General features: G+C 39.0%; 1 protein-coding gene across 1 annotated transcript; it reads left to right on the top strand.

Annotated features, from left to right (window-relative positions):
• Nucleotides 1-312: 312 nt before the first annotated feature.
• Nucleotides 313-13,280, top strand: LOC148590892 (eukaryotic translation initiation factor 3 subunit H-like). The gene is made up of 4 exons (XM_088538363.1): nucleotides 313-461; nucleotides 8,493-8,613; nucleotides 10,726-10,858; nucleotides 13,048-13,280. Exons 1-4 carry the CDS (start codon nucleotides 343-345, stop codon nucleotides 13,143-13,145), a joined length of 471 nt encoding a protein of 156 aa, XP_088394489.1. The 5' UTR covers nucleotides 313-342; the 3' UTR covers nucleotides 13,146-13,280.
• Nucleotides 13,281-14,790: the final 1,510 nt, after the last annotated feature.

Below are 14,790 nucleotides of genomic sequence, written 5' to 3'. Positions count from 1 at the left end.
TGGAAGGGGCAGAGTTAATCCTGCCAGTGCAGTCTTTTGCTGGAGGCTTTTTCATGTAAGTAGTGTATTAGCGAGCAAAGCTGCTGCTGGCCTTCTGAGAGCTTTTTTCTTGAGCAGCTTTCACTGGTCTTTGTAAACATGAAGTTTTGCCATGCAAATGCTCTCTTACCAAAATGATGACTTTTGTTAGATTATGGAGAAATTTGGAGTTCTACAAAGTTGCCTCTTTAATGTAGCTGAGGCAGCAATTCAGGAAACTGAAAAAGAGAGCTGCTGCTTGTATTAATAAATACTTCTAATTCATTTCACAGATTGAAAAAAGCGAACATTGCTTATGAAAACATGTTTGAAGAAGTGCCCATTGTAATTAAGAATTCGTACCTGATCAATGTGATGTTGTGGGAACTGGAAAAGAAATCCGCGGTAGCCGATAGACATGAATTGCTCAGTCTGGCTAGCAGGTAAGTACTTGTTACAATAATGGATATATTTTTATTCAGTTTCCCAAACCACAGTTTAACACCTTGGGTGAAATCCCAGTCTCATTACAGCCCCTGGAAGCTTTACCTCAACTTTAATGGAGTTGAGACTTTACTCTTCATATTCTTTTGCTGAAAGAAAAGCTGCCTGGTAAAACTAGTATGACATTCGAGGACTAAATTCAGTCTGTAATCTGTATGTATCTATAGTTCTTGCTCTAGACATTCTTTTTAGTATATTTCTCCACTTCAAGAAAATACTAGCATTAAGTAATTATGTAAATAATTTTAATATAAAGCAAATCTACTTTGGTAGTAGAATGCGTTTGATGGGGGGAAAAAAAAAAGCCTCTATCTGAGAAACTAGCAAAAATTTTCCGACTGGTTTTAATGACAGGCAGCATTCATCATGTCAGATATGTTAAAATCTGTAATAACCTCACAGTTTGAGGTGCCAGAGTAAGGTGTTATGTGGAATCCTTACCTTTTTTTTTTAATTACACATTTTTAGAATGACCTTCTCATAAGTTTGTCGGAGAATAACTTTTTTTGTAGCGTTTTGCCACAGAAGTATACTTACAACGGAAAAGTACTCATGGCCTGAAGCAGTGCAGTTAGGAATTTTGGTGATATTTAAATCTTATATGACAAAGTAAAATTAATTTTGGTTATTATTGGACTGATCAAAATAACCTGATGCACAAAATGCTGAACTATCATGTTGCAAAGGAAATGGGATGTGTTCTCTAAAAAATTTTCAGGATGTAAAGCTTTTTTCTTCCTTTTTTTCTTTCCTTCCCCCCTCCTCCTCCTCCCTTGGACCTTTTATCTGCCAAGATTCTGATCCCCTCTATTGACTCTGTAGCACCAAATTAGCTGAATGCTAGTGGCCCTTTTTTCCTCCTCCTATGTAAGGCTATTGTTAATGGGTCCATATTGTTAGTGGTCCATATGTTCCCTGAGTTAGCAGAAATCTTCCACTGTATTTTCTTGACCATTAGCTCTCAGCAGGAGGAAAGAGTCTGTTTTCCATGACACTTATTCTTTCAACTTAGAGGTTGCCATGCAGACAGTCAGTCTTTCACAGCGTGCTGTGAATAGTCAGGCTTTCAGCACACTGTTCAGATAAGTTTTTGAATCTGAATAGAGATGAGGGTAAAGATAATGGTCTGTTTATAGTCCTAGTATGTAGAGCTTATGCGGCTGTATCGAGGATCTGATACTTTGAGGAATTAGCCAAGAGAGAACAGGTATAGGGTTGAACTCTGTCCAGGAGTTGACAAATGTCTCCAGGTATTTAGTCATTTATTTTGTCCAAGTGTCTTTATACCTTGTGTTTGTTCAGTTGGTGAAAAATTTTTGCTAAGGAGGTCAGTCTGCCTGACTCTTCAGGCTTTCTATCAGACTCTTTCCTTGCTCCAAGATCACAAGAGAGAGCTGGGTACAGGAGATAAATGATTCCTTGTGAGCTCTACTCTCGCAGCACAGGCTGAGATACACGTGATAAGTTTCTGGAAAAGGAAATGAATTTGATCTGATGAACCAATCCCAAACTGTTCAGTAACTGTAGCATGTTACTGCCCTGACTCAAGATAAAAGATAGTAACTGTCCAAACACTTTTCTTTATGGAAAGATATTGTGGAAATACTGGTGTGGTGCAAGATGGGTTTTTCTGTTGTTCCTTGCATCAGATATGCAAGAGAAAAACATGAGCACAGAAGAAAAGGGAGCTTTCTGCTATCTATGCTTAGAAATTCTTCACAACATAAAAAAAGGAAAAATGCTTTTTCTTAGTGAATCAAAGTTTCAGTTAATATTTCTGGGGGAATGCAGCACCATTCTTAACAGTGACACAGGCTGAAATGGGTTCTTACTAAGCCTGACTAGAAGTGCTGTTTCAAATAAGGGTGTTTCTTTGAATGTACATAGTTAGTATCTTATATCAGCAGGAATTTTTCCAGTTTACTGAAGTAATTACTGAAATCTAGAATTTCCCAGTAATGGGAAATTAGTTCAACAAAGTCACCAGTTTCCAGGGGGATTTTCTGAGTTATGTCTCCTAAACTACTTTTCCTGGCAAAATGGCAGAATATTTGGCTCACCAGGTCTGCTTGAAGAGTTTAGGGTCCCTGGTTGATCTGAAGTGAACTAAAGCTATTGAAAATGACCCCAGTGATCTGTATTTTTCTTTTTTTTTCTTTTTTCTTGTTTTTGTTTTTATATTTGATAGCTGTTTTTAGTTACTATGCAGGCTGTGTACAATGGCATTTATCATTAGTATAACTCATCTGCAAATTAGAAACACTTTAATGCTCATTTATTCAAGGTAGGTTATGCTGACTTCCTAAATATTTAGCTCTATTTCAGTTGACTTCAGTTACCAAGATTCCTCTGTCTCAGAATATGTAGCCTTAAGTAGGGGAGGTCAATCCACTACTATTCAGGAGGTTTATTTTCATTTTGCATTGCTTATTTTTGTCTTTGAATAGGTGTGGCTAAAAGCATCCCAGGTATCATCTTCTGTTCACTTTTGATGCATGTTCTCCTTACTCAACGTTGCTGTCACTGAAGTGTTAGTTGGCAAGAACATTAAGGCTACGTATTTGTTTTTTTGGGGGTGGCCAGGAAAGGAGAGGAAATGTCTTTTGGGAACATCCGTGAACCTTTTTTAATCTTCTGAAACAATGATTTTGGCAATTAAATTACCCATAATTCTTCTCTGGGGAGTTTGTTTCATCAAGATTCTCACATGTTCAGCCACCCACTTTGTTTGAGTCTGGAGCTATTTGAGGTACTTTGTCTGCACCTTGATATCTTTTTCGTTTTGAAGTACATTTGTGATAATTGTATAGAGCAGTTTATTTTTTGGGCATAAATGTGTGTTTCCCTTATGAAATCTGAAATGACTGGAATATTCTAGGGAAAGAAGTTAAGGACGGAGTAGCACCCAGCTAGCAAGTAATAGCAAGTAAAGGCCTCTTGCTCAAACTGTTATCCTCCTGCTACCCTTAAGGACGAAAATGTCTTGAAGACCTTGGAGTACTGCCAGTCTTTTGATAGAGACTCAAGAATTAAAATCCTGTCAGATAATGTTCCAGATCTTCAGAGCAATAATTATAACCAACTTTCCCATTCTCATCCATCTCTTCCCTATTCTATTGATGATCTAGTTTAAATTAAAAAAAGCTTTTTTGTGGTCTAGCTTCATAATGGGGTTGTTCTATAATATCTCAATTTGTCTCAAGCAATTTTTCTAATAGTGTGCGTCAGTAGAAGCAAACATGTGCTGAACATCTACTGCAGTAACATCTACTTGGCAGATACATTTTTTTCAAACATCAGATGCAGTGTTTTTGCAAAAGTGACATAAGGAGGGTTACTTGGCTCTCAGAAACAATGTTAACCTTTATACATTGTAGTGCTTATTCAAAAATCCCAATGTGTTTAATGGATTATTAAGATAATTATGAAAATCTCTAATTTGCAGGCAGGGAAAGCTGACACAGAGAGGGTAAATGTGTTGCCCAAAGGCACACATCAAAGTCAGACTGGAAGAGGGAATGGAGATCAAGACTCCTGACTTACATATCTCATTCAAACAAAATTCTCTTGAAAAGAGCACGGGTTGAACTCAGGCTGAAATGCTGAGGTGTAAACAAGTTCTTCTGCTAAGTGGTGGGAACGCTCCTTCAAAATGCTTAAGCTGGTGTGCTCTGCCCAGCAGTACCTCTCTAATTCACACCAAGGAAGGAGCCCTGTGCAAGGTGGCACCTTTCCCAAAAAAAATGCAACTGGCAGAGGGGCCTCAGCACAGCTGATGACAGACAGAGAAAGAGAACGGCAGGCGTGCTAATTTTATATACGTGCCACTGCTGCTGCCCTTTCTCATCCTCCTCATCCAGACTGCAAGCAAATATAAGTAATAGGGGAGGGGATCCATTTAATGGGGATTACAGGCAAGCTCAGGGGACCATGTATTTTGGAGAGCCCTGAGCTGTGGTGCCTCATGATGAGGTGGTGGATCCAGCCTGGTGACAGGGGCCTCTGCCCCTCTCAGGCAGGTAGGCACCTCCACAGGGGCGAACCGAGAGACCCGCGAGCTCTGCGCCGCGACGGGCAAAACTAGTGCATAGGACACGCAAAGCCAAGAGCTGGGGGAGTGACTGCCTCTTCTTGAAGCCTTGGTGTCAGATTTTGGATGTTTCAGACCTTCAGCAAGTGTCTGGAGTGCTTTCCCGATGAAAGACGCTGAAGTAAATGTGGGCTTCATGTGTCGCTCGCTGCTGCGCAGCTCACAGAAGCGGAGCCAGTTTGAGGTTCCAGCTCCCAGCTGCTTGCATCATTCCTCCCCACCGCCCCCATTTCATCTCCACAGCTCTCCCGCCCTCAAAGATGTTTATTCTCTCATCTGTTTCAGAGCACGGCTGTGCAAATAGCTTTGGGGAACAATCTAATTGAACAAGGCAGGCTCCCATTCTTCCTCCCTTCCATCCTTCCCCTCAGCCTCCCTAAAAAAAGAAAGCTCCAGCGCTGAGTGGTTTTGCGTTTGCAGCAGACTCTATCATTGAAAGGCTTTACAATGTACTCACGCAAACAGCTGAGTCCGTGGAGCTGGGAATGCTGTGACCAGGGATGAGGGAGAGACTGGAATTTATTGGTGTAGGAACCTCTGCTCTTCTTAAAATGCATCCCCAAAGGGGAACCTGGGCAGTGCAAGCGTTCACTTAGGAAGAAGGGTGACTGCTCTTTTGGTCACTTAGCCATGTTTTAGCCATGTCCTTACAGGATGCCATCATGGGGGAAATGACAAATGGGAATAACCGGTCGTTGGTTGATATGTTCTCCTTCCATGGAGGTTAGGCTGTAGCACAGCCAAAATTGGGGCTCCTCAGCCAGAATTAGACAATAAGGACTCTCACTGTTCCTTCCAGATCAGGATGCTCCATTGACAGTTTTCCATTTCTCTCTAAGGATTGTTTGTGCAAACTTTGTTTGATGATTCCATGTATCACAGATGATTTCATATTTGTGCTCCTTGGAGGTTGGGTAATAACCTATGTAACTGGAAAAGTTACACCATAGCACCAGAAATGATTTTGCAGGCTACATTGGTGTGGTTTTTTTTTTTTTTTTTCTTCTGGGAAAACAAGACTCTCCTTGGTAATTTGTATGTGCTCGTTATTGTTTTGTGCCTTTTGGTGATGCCATCTAAGTGGAGCAGATGAGTTGCAGATGATAAATTCCTGGAGTTTTTGTAGGTGGCCAGGTCTGAGTGAGTGATTCTAATGCATTTCTGTTGAAGGACTGATCTCCTATTGGATTCTTTCTCCATTAGATTTGTAGGAATCCACATGAGTTACGAATGTCTAAATTGCAGGAGAAGCTCCAGCCTTTGGGTTTTTTTGTTTGTTTGTTTTCCAGGCCCCGTGCGCATTTTGTGATGCTTAGTTTAAAGCGAGGGCATTATAAGTATCTTCCTCCTGTAGGAATTCAGTGATCTCTGGTGCAGATCTGTGTGTTTTAGCCCAGTTCAAGAGTGTGCTTTCTTAGCACATCTCCTCATCGTACCACTTAGAGTGATCTCAGGCCTAGATTGGTTTCAACTGAACAGAAACCAAAAAATAGGTTTGAGGAGGGCCCTTACTGTACTGTAGCCTGCAATGGTCATTCAGACTTCCCTGAAATGCATTTAGTAAGGTGATCCCAGAACAGCTTGTTAGTTGCAAGTGCTAATTTATTGCAATTTCTTATGTTTGCCTGTCACAGAGCACTGGGGAAGTGGGTTTTTATGCAGATGTAAATGCACTTGCTTGCATCTTTGTCCTTTTTATGTGGATTGCACTGAGGCTTAGGGCGTATTTAGGTAGCTAGTAGTGGGATCTTTGAGATCTTTTGTAGGAGTCCATAAGGTACAGAATATACCTAAAGCTCTCAGACAAAGTAAGTGCATGGTGAGTATTAGGGAGCAAAGGAGATTTAAGTTTTGAAGTCTCAAAATAAATTTCTTTTGAATAGAACTTTGTATATGCAGTTCTTTTTAACAAAATATTTACTTTGGATCTTAGGGTTTTGTTTGGTTGTTGTTTGTTTTAAAAACAACAGAGGTGGAGCAAAGAAAGGGTATCAGACACTGAGAAGACTGAGGAAAGACTGATCCTGTATTTGGAGCATACTTATCGCTTCATGTCTCAGTTCACATCTGTTTAAGTTATCTGTTTTTAGCTTTTTTGTTTCCCTGGCAATGAGAGCAAACACTATATTACTGCAACTTCTAACAATAACTCCCTGTTTCCTATTCTGCTGCCCTGCTCTGGTCCCACAGATATCCACATAAAATCATTCTTTGTAACCAGCTGTATTTCATGTGGACACTATCTGTAAAATAATAATGCATTTGCGATGTCCACATGCCCTACAAAGCTATTAGTGTATACCTACAGAGGCACTTCTGATAAAATCCAGTTCTAACACTAACTCTGTATAATATAAGCTCTATAAAAATGAAAATATGTACACCATGACCATGGCAATATTCCACAGTTCTAAATATCATAGGCTTGAAATGTCCAACCAAAAAGAAAAAAGGCAACAAGAAGTTTAAAAATAATAATTATAGTGGCGCCTTTCTTGCTGCTCCGTAGCTGAAGTCCTCCTTGCCATCTTTGCCTGTACACAACTGAGATTTAAAACCTTGGCTTGTAAATAAATTGTGCCCTGGAACTACTGATACAGTCTTTTGTTCAGGGAGCAGGCAGCTCAGCCAGTGAAATAGCTGTTCTCCTGCTCGGAGATAATGATAAGTGTTGTTAGCTGCCTTCTCAGCGGGGATCCTGTAGTGCCTTTGTGCTTTACCAGCTTTTGTCTGCTGCTGTGAATCCTGTTCGTTGTGGGAGTAACTCACCCTTGAAGAAGGGTGTGTGTACTATTATGTATGCGGGCCCTTTTCAACATCGTGCCACTGGTTCCTGCTGATGTCTTCCATGGGACTTGCATTGTGCATAGCCTGTAGGATAGCTAGCAGGGATCAGTAGGGATCCATATAGAACAGTATCCTCTCTTACTGCCCTACACACACACTGTGGGATGACTACTGTCTCCATGGGCACCAACCTAAAACTTCCAAAACTTTAACTTGGAAGCTATACCTTCAGTTAAACATTCCTGCAAAATACTGAATCAGTTGCTAAAAATGGTTGTAATAAAAATTGCTTAACAGCCTGCATCTGTCTGGCCAGGGCTGTAGATCCCCTAACTGGAGCGGGACGCAGCCGGGCTCGCTGCTGCCTCCGGTGTGGAATGTGGAGCTGGCAACACCCCCGCTGGAAAGCTGCGGCAGAGGGGTGTCCACCGGACACACAGGCATGGGGTGATGGTCTTGCTCCTGAGATGGAGCCTTGAGTGCTTAGCTGCCCCATCGGTGGTCCAGAAAGGTTGAAAAAGGCAGCAGGAAAGCGAAGCCAAGCCTCCTGAACACGTCTTGTGGAGCTGGCAACACCCCCGCTGGAAAGCTGCGGCAGAGGGGTGTCCACCGGACACACAGGCATGGGGTGATGGTCTTGCTCCTGAGATGGAGCCTTGAGTGCTTAGCTGCCCCATCGGTGGTCCAGAAAGGTTGAAAAAGGCAGCAGGAAAGCGAAGCCAAGCCTCCTGAACACGTCTTGTGGAGCTCAGGGTTGCCTGTCGCAGAGCATTAGGCGTTTCCATTTTATTTATTTATTTATTACCTGGTTGTCAGTGATTTCACTTAGAGCAGTGGTTTTCCACAGCTGAGGGGTTCCATGCAAAGGCCAAAACACTTAAATGTGCTAATTGTAATGTGACAAAGACCCTAAAGGAGCTGATTACAAATAAATGTGTGAATGAAGGTAACTGGGGAACGTGAACATTTATGAACTGTGCCATTAGTGCAGAAATACTGATTAAGTTACTTTTAATACATTTTAAATGTTTCCCTTTCTTCCCAGGAATGCTTGTTTCTTATATTTCAGGAATGTTTGTTCCTTATATTTCAGTAATCACCTGGGGAAGAGTCTTCAGCTGCTGATGGACAGAGTGGATGAGATGAGCCAAGATATAGTTAAATACAATACCTACCTGAGGAATGTAAGCAAACAGCAGCAGCAGAAGCACCAGGTTGGTAATTCTGCTATCAGAAATATCATTTTAGTCTTATTTTGTACCAGGGCATGATGAAACTGATCAGAAGATGTTGGCCAAAGGCACTGTTTAAAATTGCAATATTCTGATCAGGGTATGGAGACTTTATTACTTTTTATTTGCTATTGCTGCATTTGATGCAGTATTATATCTAATTATAGAAGAATGCTGGTAAAATGGGGAAAAAAAAAAAGCACCATGGGAACGATTTAAACACCTTGAAAGCAGAACACAGTTCACTTCATGTGGTAAATGAAGTTAGGCAATGACCTGTTTATTCTAGAAATACCTGCATGTAAAATATGTTTGACCTCTTTAATCTAGCAGACTGAGAGACAAGAAGATCCGATATCTACAAAGTGAAAATCGACCAATCCAGTTTACAGATAAAGCTTTGGGGATATTGTTACACAAAGTAGCCAGTTATTAAAAGGAACATCTGTGATTCATGTGAAATACTTTATCACTATTTCAAAACTGTTTTTTTCTTTTCCTTTTTTTTTTTTTTTTAATCTTAAGTAAAATTGTGGTTTAAATGGAAACTGCTTAAAGAGACAATATGTGATCAGTGGTCTCTCCAGATTTTTTGATTCTTGGGGACACAGAATCTTGCTGCAGTTTTCTTGAGAAAACTTGCTATTTTTTTTCCTGCCTTCTTTGAATAAAAAGATGGTAACTAATGGTACTCACTTCAAAGCTTGTCTGTATAACAAGGGGATCTATTTACTTGGAAGCAGAGAGCAAAGTAGGTTCCGTGGTGTCTCGCCTATTTCTTTACTAACTATAACTGCTTTAGTAGTGGCTCGTTGCAGCATAGTTAGTGGTCTTAACTTTATTTTTAAAATGGAGCAATTGTGATTAAAAGCAAGCTTTTTCAATAGAGAATAATAGGCAGACTGCTGAGAAGTGAATGGGGTAATGCAAAGAAAGAAGAAAGTACATGAAATTCGCATACAAATATGGGCATTTTAAGATTTTATTTTTAACATTGTCCAAAAACTGTATTTGTCACTACTACTGGAAAAAAATTATTTAATTTCAGTATGCCACCAAGTATGAACTGTTTTCACATGCTTATGCGCAGATACATTTAAAAGAGAAAAAACACTCTGTACAATTTGGCCTGTTTATTTTAAAGATTTTCTTTTGTGTGTGTATTGAATGTGAGGCCTTAGAGGGCTGAAGCTTACAACTTTACATTTAGTAAGTATCCAATCCCAGCATTAAATTGACTGTGACACAGAGTGTGAAATCTCACATACAGTTTTTTGAATGTAGGCACTTCTGCAAGAACAAGTATTTATCCAATAGCTGAAAAGATTACCTATCTCTCAACTTACGAAGTTTGAGTCATGCACATGGAATAGTAAATTAATTCTTACAAATGGCCAGTTTAGTTTATCTTCTGGTAACTCACAGAGAAATATTATCAATGTGGCAGAATATCTAAATAACTAGAATATTGAAAAGAACCTTTTTGCTTTTGGGAAGCGTTTTTGTTTCAACCACCATCTTGTTCTCAGGTTAATTTTTTTTTAAAAACTTGAAATAAAGTTCTCTTCCTCTATCACATTACTATTGTTTTGACTGCATAAAGTCAAATATTTCTAATCTTTTATATTTGAGACACTGACTTCTCAAGGTTTCATATTCTAGCTTTGTTTTCCTGTTGCAATTGGATATAAAGGAGCTGTGTACATGTCCTACTGTATGTACAGTATTCTGTACATATGTACAGAACACATTATTTATCTCCACAAAAAAAATCTTAGCGTAATTTTCTAGTGCATTACTTCTTGTTTTAGGTGCCAACTTGAAAAAGAAAAGCAATGCTTGCTATCCAGTGAACTGAAGTAATTGAGTTGCATTTGGGGTTATTGCTTGGAGCTTCAGTTACTTTTATCCTTAGTGGTTTGATTTCTTGGATAAGGGGGTGCTGTTTGTTTGAGGTTGGCTTGGTTACGCACCCCATGTGGGTAAATATGATTTTTAAAACAAGCTTATTGGTGAGGTAAAGGACATTTGAATAGAAAAAAATGTAACTGTTCTAAGTCCTGTTGCATTCTCTTTCTGTTGCTTTGTTTCTAGTACCAGCAGAGACGTCAGCAAGAAAATATACAGCGTCAAAGCCGAGGAGAGGCGCCTCTTCCTGAAGAGGACATCAATAAACTCTTCAAACCACCACAGCCCCCTCCAAGAATGGAGTCTTTGCTTATTGCAGGTAACGTTCTAGAAATCTCTTTCAACTCATAGTTCCTCTTTTCCCATATTAATGCTACCTTGGGAAATGCTACAGTTGTTACCTTTGGAAGCTTTTTTTTTTTTTTTTTCCCCCCCACCCCATTACATCCTGATGCCCAAGAGGTCCTTGGTGAAGGAAGGAGCAACCAGAGCCCTATTCAGAGGAGATGAAGTGAGACTAGAAAGCAGAGCAGGAGAAATGCCCTAGAGAGCAGGTTTCTCTGTGCAAATGACCTCAGTGGCTACTAGTCAGTGAGCTGTTCTCATCCCACACAGCCTGGCTCTCCCACTACGCCAGAAATTATGGGGTTATTCAGACAAGAGGCAGGAATAAGCTGTTTAAGCCGGAACTATTGAATCAGTTGTCTGCCTTGTTATCTGCTGTCCAAAGTTACTGCTAAAATCCCTAAATCTTAGCAGCTTTTTGCCGCAGCTGCAAAAATTTCACTTTTAATTCCATACAGGTTTGGGAAGAGGCTGGGGCTGCTCACTGTAGCTCCATAGCCAAACCAAAGGAAACCAGCCTCCCCCCAATCAAGGTGTCTGAAAACATAAGCAGGAGCAGAGCACAGGAGGTGGTGTTTTCCTCCAACTCTCTGATATGCTGCATTAGGTAGTTCGGTTTAAAAAAAACAACAACAAAAAACCCAGCTCCTTTGCTATGTCTTGGGAAGGGCAAATGTTTGGGACCTCACAATGGCAAGAAAGAACAGAAATCCCAGATACGCTCCAAAGTAATTTAAGTTTGGAATATATGATGGAAAAGGAGATTGCTTAGCTATAGTAGGCTTCTTAATCACTATTAATTATCGTAGTGGTTTAAAAAATGGATTCTAGAGTATACTGGATATCTAGAGATACAGCAAGGTTCTTATGTTTTATACAGAATAAGAATTAAACTAAGGTCCTAGTAGTTCAATGTTAATAAAAGATTGAGTGATTTGGCATTAAAAGGTGGGTTTGACCTGCTGCTTTTCAATTTTGGATTGATAAGATTTTAACAAGTGATTTTTTTAATAGTTTTGCTAGAAAGAATGAAGAAAGAATGCTAGAAAGAATGTTCTTGACTGCAAGACTCCAGAACGCATAATATAAATTTACTATTTTGATGTAGTTTTTTACCAGTTAATGAATGCTAGCAGCATTAAAGTATTTAGAAATTCAACTTCAGCACATTTTAAAAATACAAAAGAGGAAGTGCATACACGTATGGGCAAACATATACGTTTTATGATAGTGATAGTTTAGGACGAATCATCTCTTATCAGAGAAGAAATTGAAAACAATTATACTTAAAGGAAAAAAAATAGCTTTCAGCCAAAGTACTTTCTCCATTTGTTCTTTTCCTGTAATCCAGGGAGGAATTGAAAGCATCCACTTCAATTCAGATGAAGAGAGTTTGCGGATAAAGAATAAAACTTTGCTCTTTTGTCTCAGAGGCATTTAAAAACTTCTCAAATAGATCATTAAATTGGGAGTTTATTGGCCTTCTAAACAGTCTTAATTTTGATTAAAGTGGCTTCATGTTTTGCTATTCCTGGCTAACAAGGGAAATAACTTAGCAGTACTTGTATAAAGATGTTTTGATGGGCATGTTTGATTTGTATTGCACTGACAAGTCTTCACACTGTGTTGATTTTTGAAATGCCTAATAAAGTGAAATATTAGGTGAAAAAAAAAGCTAGCAAGATGTCAAATGAGAGCACCACCGTTTTCAATCCAGTAGTGCATTGAAAATTTATTTATTGCAGATACTTTCATAGGGACAGCAGATGCACAAGAACTGAACTCAAACTCAGCCTCGTATTTTTAGGGCAGCTAAATTTGAATGATTAATTAATGTGATTATCTTCCAATACAACATGAAGAATTGTTTATTCTTTTTTATTATCCAGTGTCTTTTCAGAAGTTGCACATAGTTGAATTGTAGGGTAATTTGGGGTGTTTTTGAGCATATCAATTTACCTATTCTGATGATTTAACTTACTCTTCTTTTGAGAGTACTGAAAATGTGAAATTTTCGATGCATAGAAGAATAGCCAAGCTGTTTCGGGTGCTTCTCTACATAAATGCTATATGATTGATGCATTTTGGCTTTTTAAAAATCTTGTCCTAGGATTTTGGGATGAGTTTGACAACTGACAAAAGCTTCTTCTTTTCTATTGACAGGTCAAATTAATACCTACTGCCAGAATATTAAGGAGTTCAATGCACAGAACCTGGGCAAACTTTTTATGGCTCAGGCTCTTCAAGATTACAACAACTGAAGAAACTGTGGTATAAGCTTCATCAGAAAGGAAGTTATTTACAGTTTTAGGCTGTTCATGATCCTCTTGAAAATTTGGTATATTTGGAAAAGAATCTGTAAATCCAAATTACCTTCATTTGTGTAGAACTCTCCTCTAAGAAAAAAATAAAGACAAATTTTAATGATACTTTAGTATTTCCTCATTTGTTAGCCATATTGAACTGGAATTTTCTGTGGTCACTCAGGTTTACTAGGTAGGTTACTCAGGTTCGTGGTCATTTAAGTTTAGTTATAGCAAATAGTAAAAGTCTTATTTAGTTTGGAATCTGAAATAAAAGATCAGTACAAATGTTCAAGATAGCAGACTTCAGAGAATCACAGAATCACAGAATGGTTGAGGTTGGAAGGGACCTCTAGAGATCACCTAGTCCAACCCCCTGCTCAAGCAGGGACAAATCTTGTGATTTTCCAGTTTGGGGTGAGAATTTATAACCATAATGTGCCCATCATTTGTAACAGTTTTTTTTTTTTTTATCTATTGGGACAGTCTGGTATAATGAAACTTCTACACTACAAATATTTCTTAAACTTTGCAGTTGGAACATTGAAAATTATTGCACTATTATATGGAGGCTGATCTCCATCATACCATGTTAAACTATTTTTCACCTTTCATTGCCACCACCAGATGGATTTAACTCCACTCATGTTACTGAAGTTGTCACAAAAAGAAAATGTAGTAGTTTAACTGCAGTAGCCAGTGTAGTGTGGTGCAGGTGGACACTCTATTTACATTGACTTTGCCATCTGGATGTGCCTTTATTCCTTAACTGCGTAGACTTGACTTTTTAAACTATCATGTTCACTTAAGATTTTATTACATGCCAGCTCATGCATCACAGTGTCATCCCATTTTAGTTCTTATGTCTGTCTTGTATGTTACTGTGTGGATGAGTCCCGGGAGCCTAAAACGGCTGGAGGAAAGTGGTCTTTTAGAAAAAAAGGCATCGTTCTCTAAATACAAACCTAGCAGAGAAAATTTCAACCTCCAAGTTGGATGTTTTGGAAGGTCAGAAGTATGTTAAAACTGGAAGTTTAGGCTAGGACTTGTTTTTTCAGTCTTAACTGTAGTGATTGCAGTACTTACGTAAATATATGTGCAAATTTTGTTCAGTTTTTAAGTACCTGGCAAATAGCCAATCTGATCTCTTGCCCTAGAAACTTTGGGCACTCTTGCATTGCCTTTCATCCAGTGAACTTATCTGAAATCAGAGATCTGCCAGGTATCCCAGCACCATGCTGTATGATTGAGTTTCATTTCCTGAACAAATAAAATCCAAATAGTGTTAGTTTTCTAGTTTTCTGAAGAACCAAGGGAAACAAGGCAAAGTAGGAGCAGATAATTAGAATAAGATGAGGCATTTAAGGTAGAAAAAACTGTCTTTTAGATGCACTTTTTCTAGATAAACTGAGAATAGAAGCCTGACTCTGTTGTCACTGTGTAGAAGGAAGCAGGAGCTATATTTATTAGCAAGTTTGCAAAGGCTGTCTTAGCAAAACAAATATTTGAAATAGGTTAAAAACAAGTTGTGTGTTTTTGAATCAGAGCTCTTTAAGAATTGAGGGGTTTAAGTGTGAGGAGGAGGTGGGTAATAGTCTACTCT

The sequence above is a fragment of the Tinamus guttatus genome, unplaced genomic scaffold, assembly GCF_059628265.1.
Source record: "Tinamus guttatus ecotype Peru unplaced genomic scaffold, ASM5962826v1 Tinamus_guttatus_pri_ptg001039l, whole genome shotgun sequence".
Lineage (NCBI taxonomy): Eukaryota > Metazoa > Chordata > Aves > Tinamiformes > Tinamidae > Tinamus > Tinamus guttatus.
Note: the sequence above shows the minus strand (reverse complement) of the source record. Positions and strands in the feature narration are given on the sequence as shown.

Coding starts and splice junctions, on each gene's coding strand:
- LOC148590892 (XM_088538363.1), top strand. CDS start 343: ATGTTTGAAGAAGTGCCCATTGTAATTAAGAATTCGTACCTGATCAAT. Junction 8,614..10,725: donor AGCAGCAGCAGAAGCACCAG/GTTGGTAATTCT, acceptor CTTTGTTTCTAG/TACCAGCAGAGACGTCAGCA. Junction 10,859..13,047: donor GGAGTCTTTGCTTATTGCAG/GTAACGTTCTAG, acceptor TTCTATTGACAG/GTCAAATTAATACCTACTGC.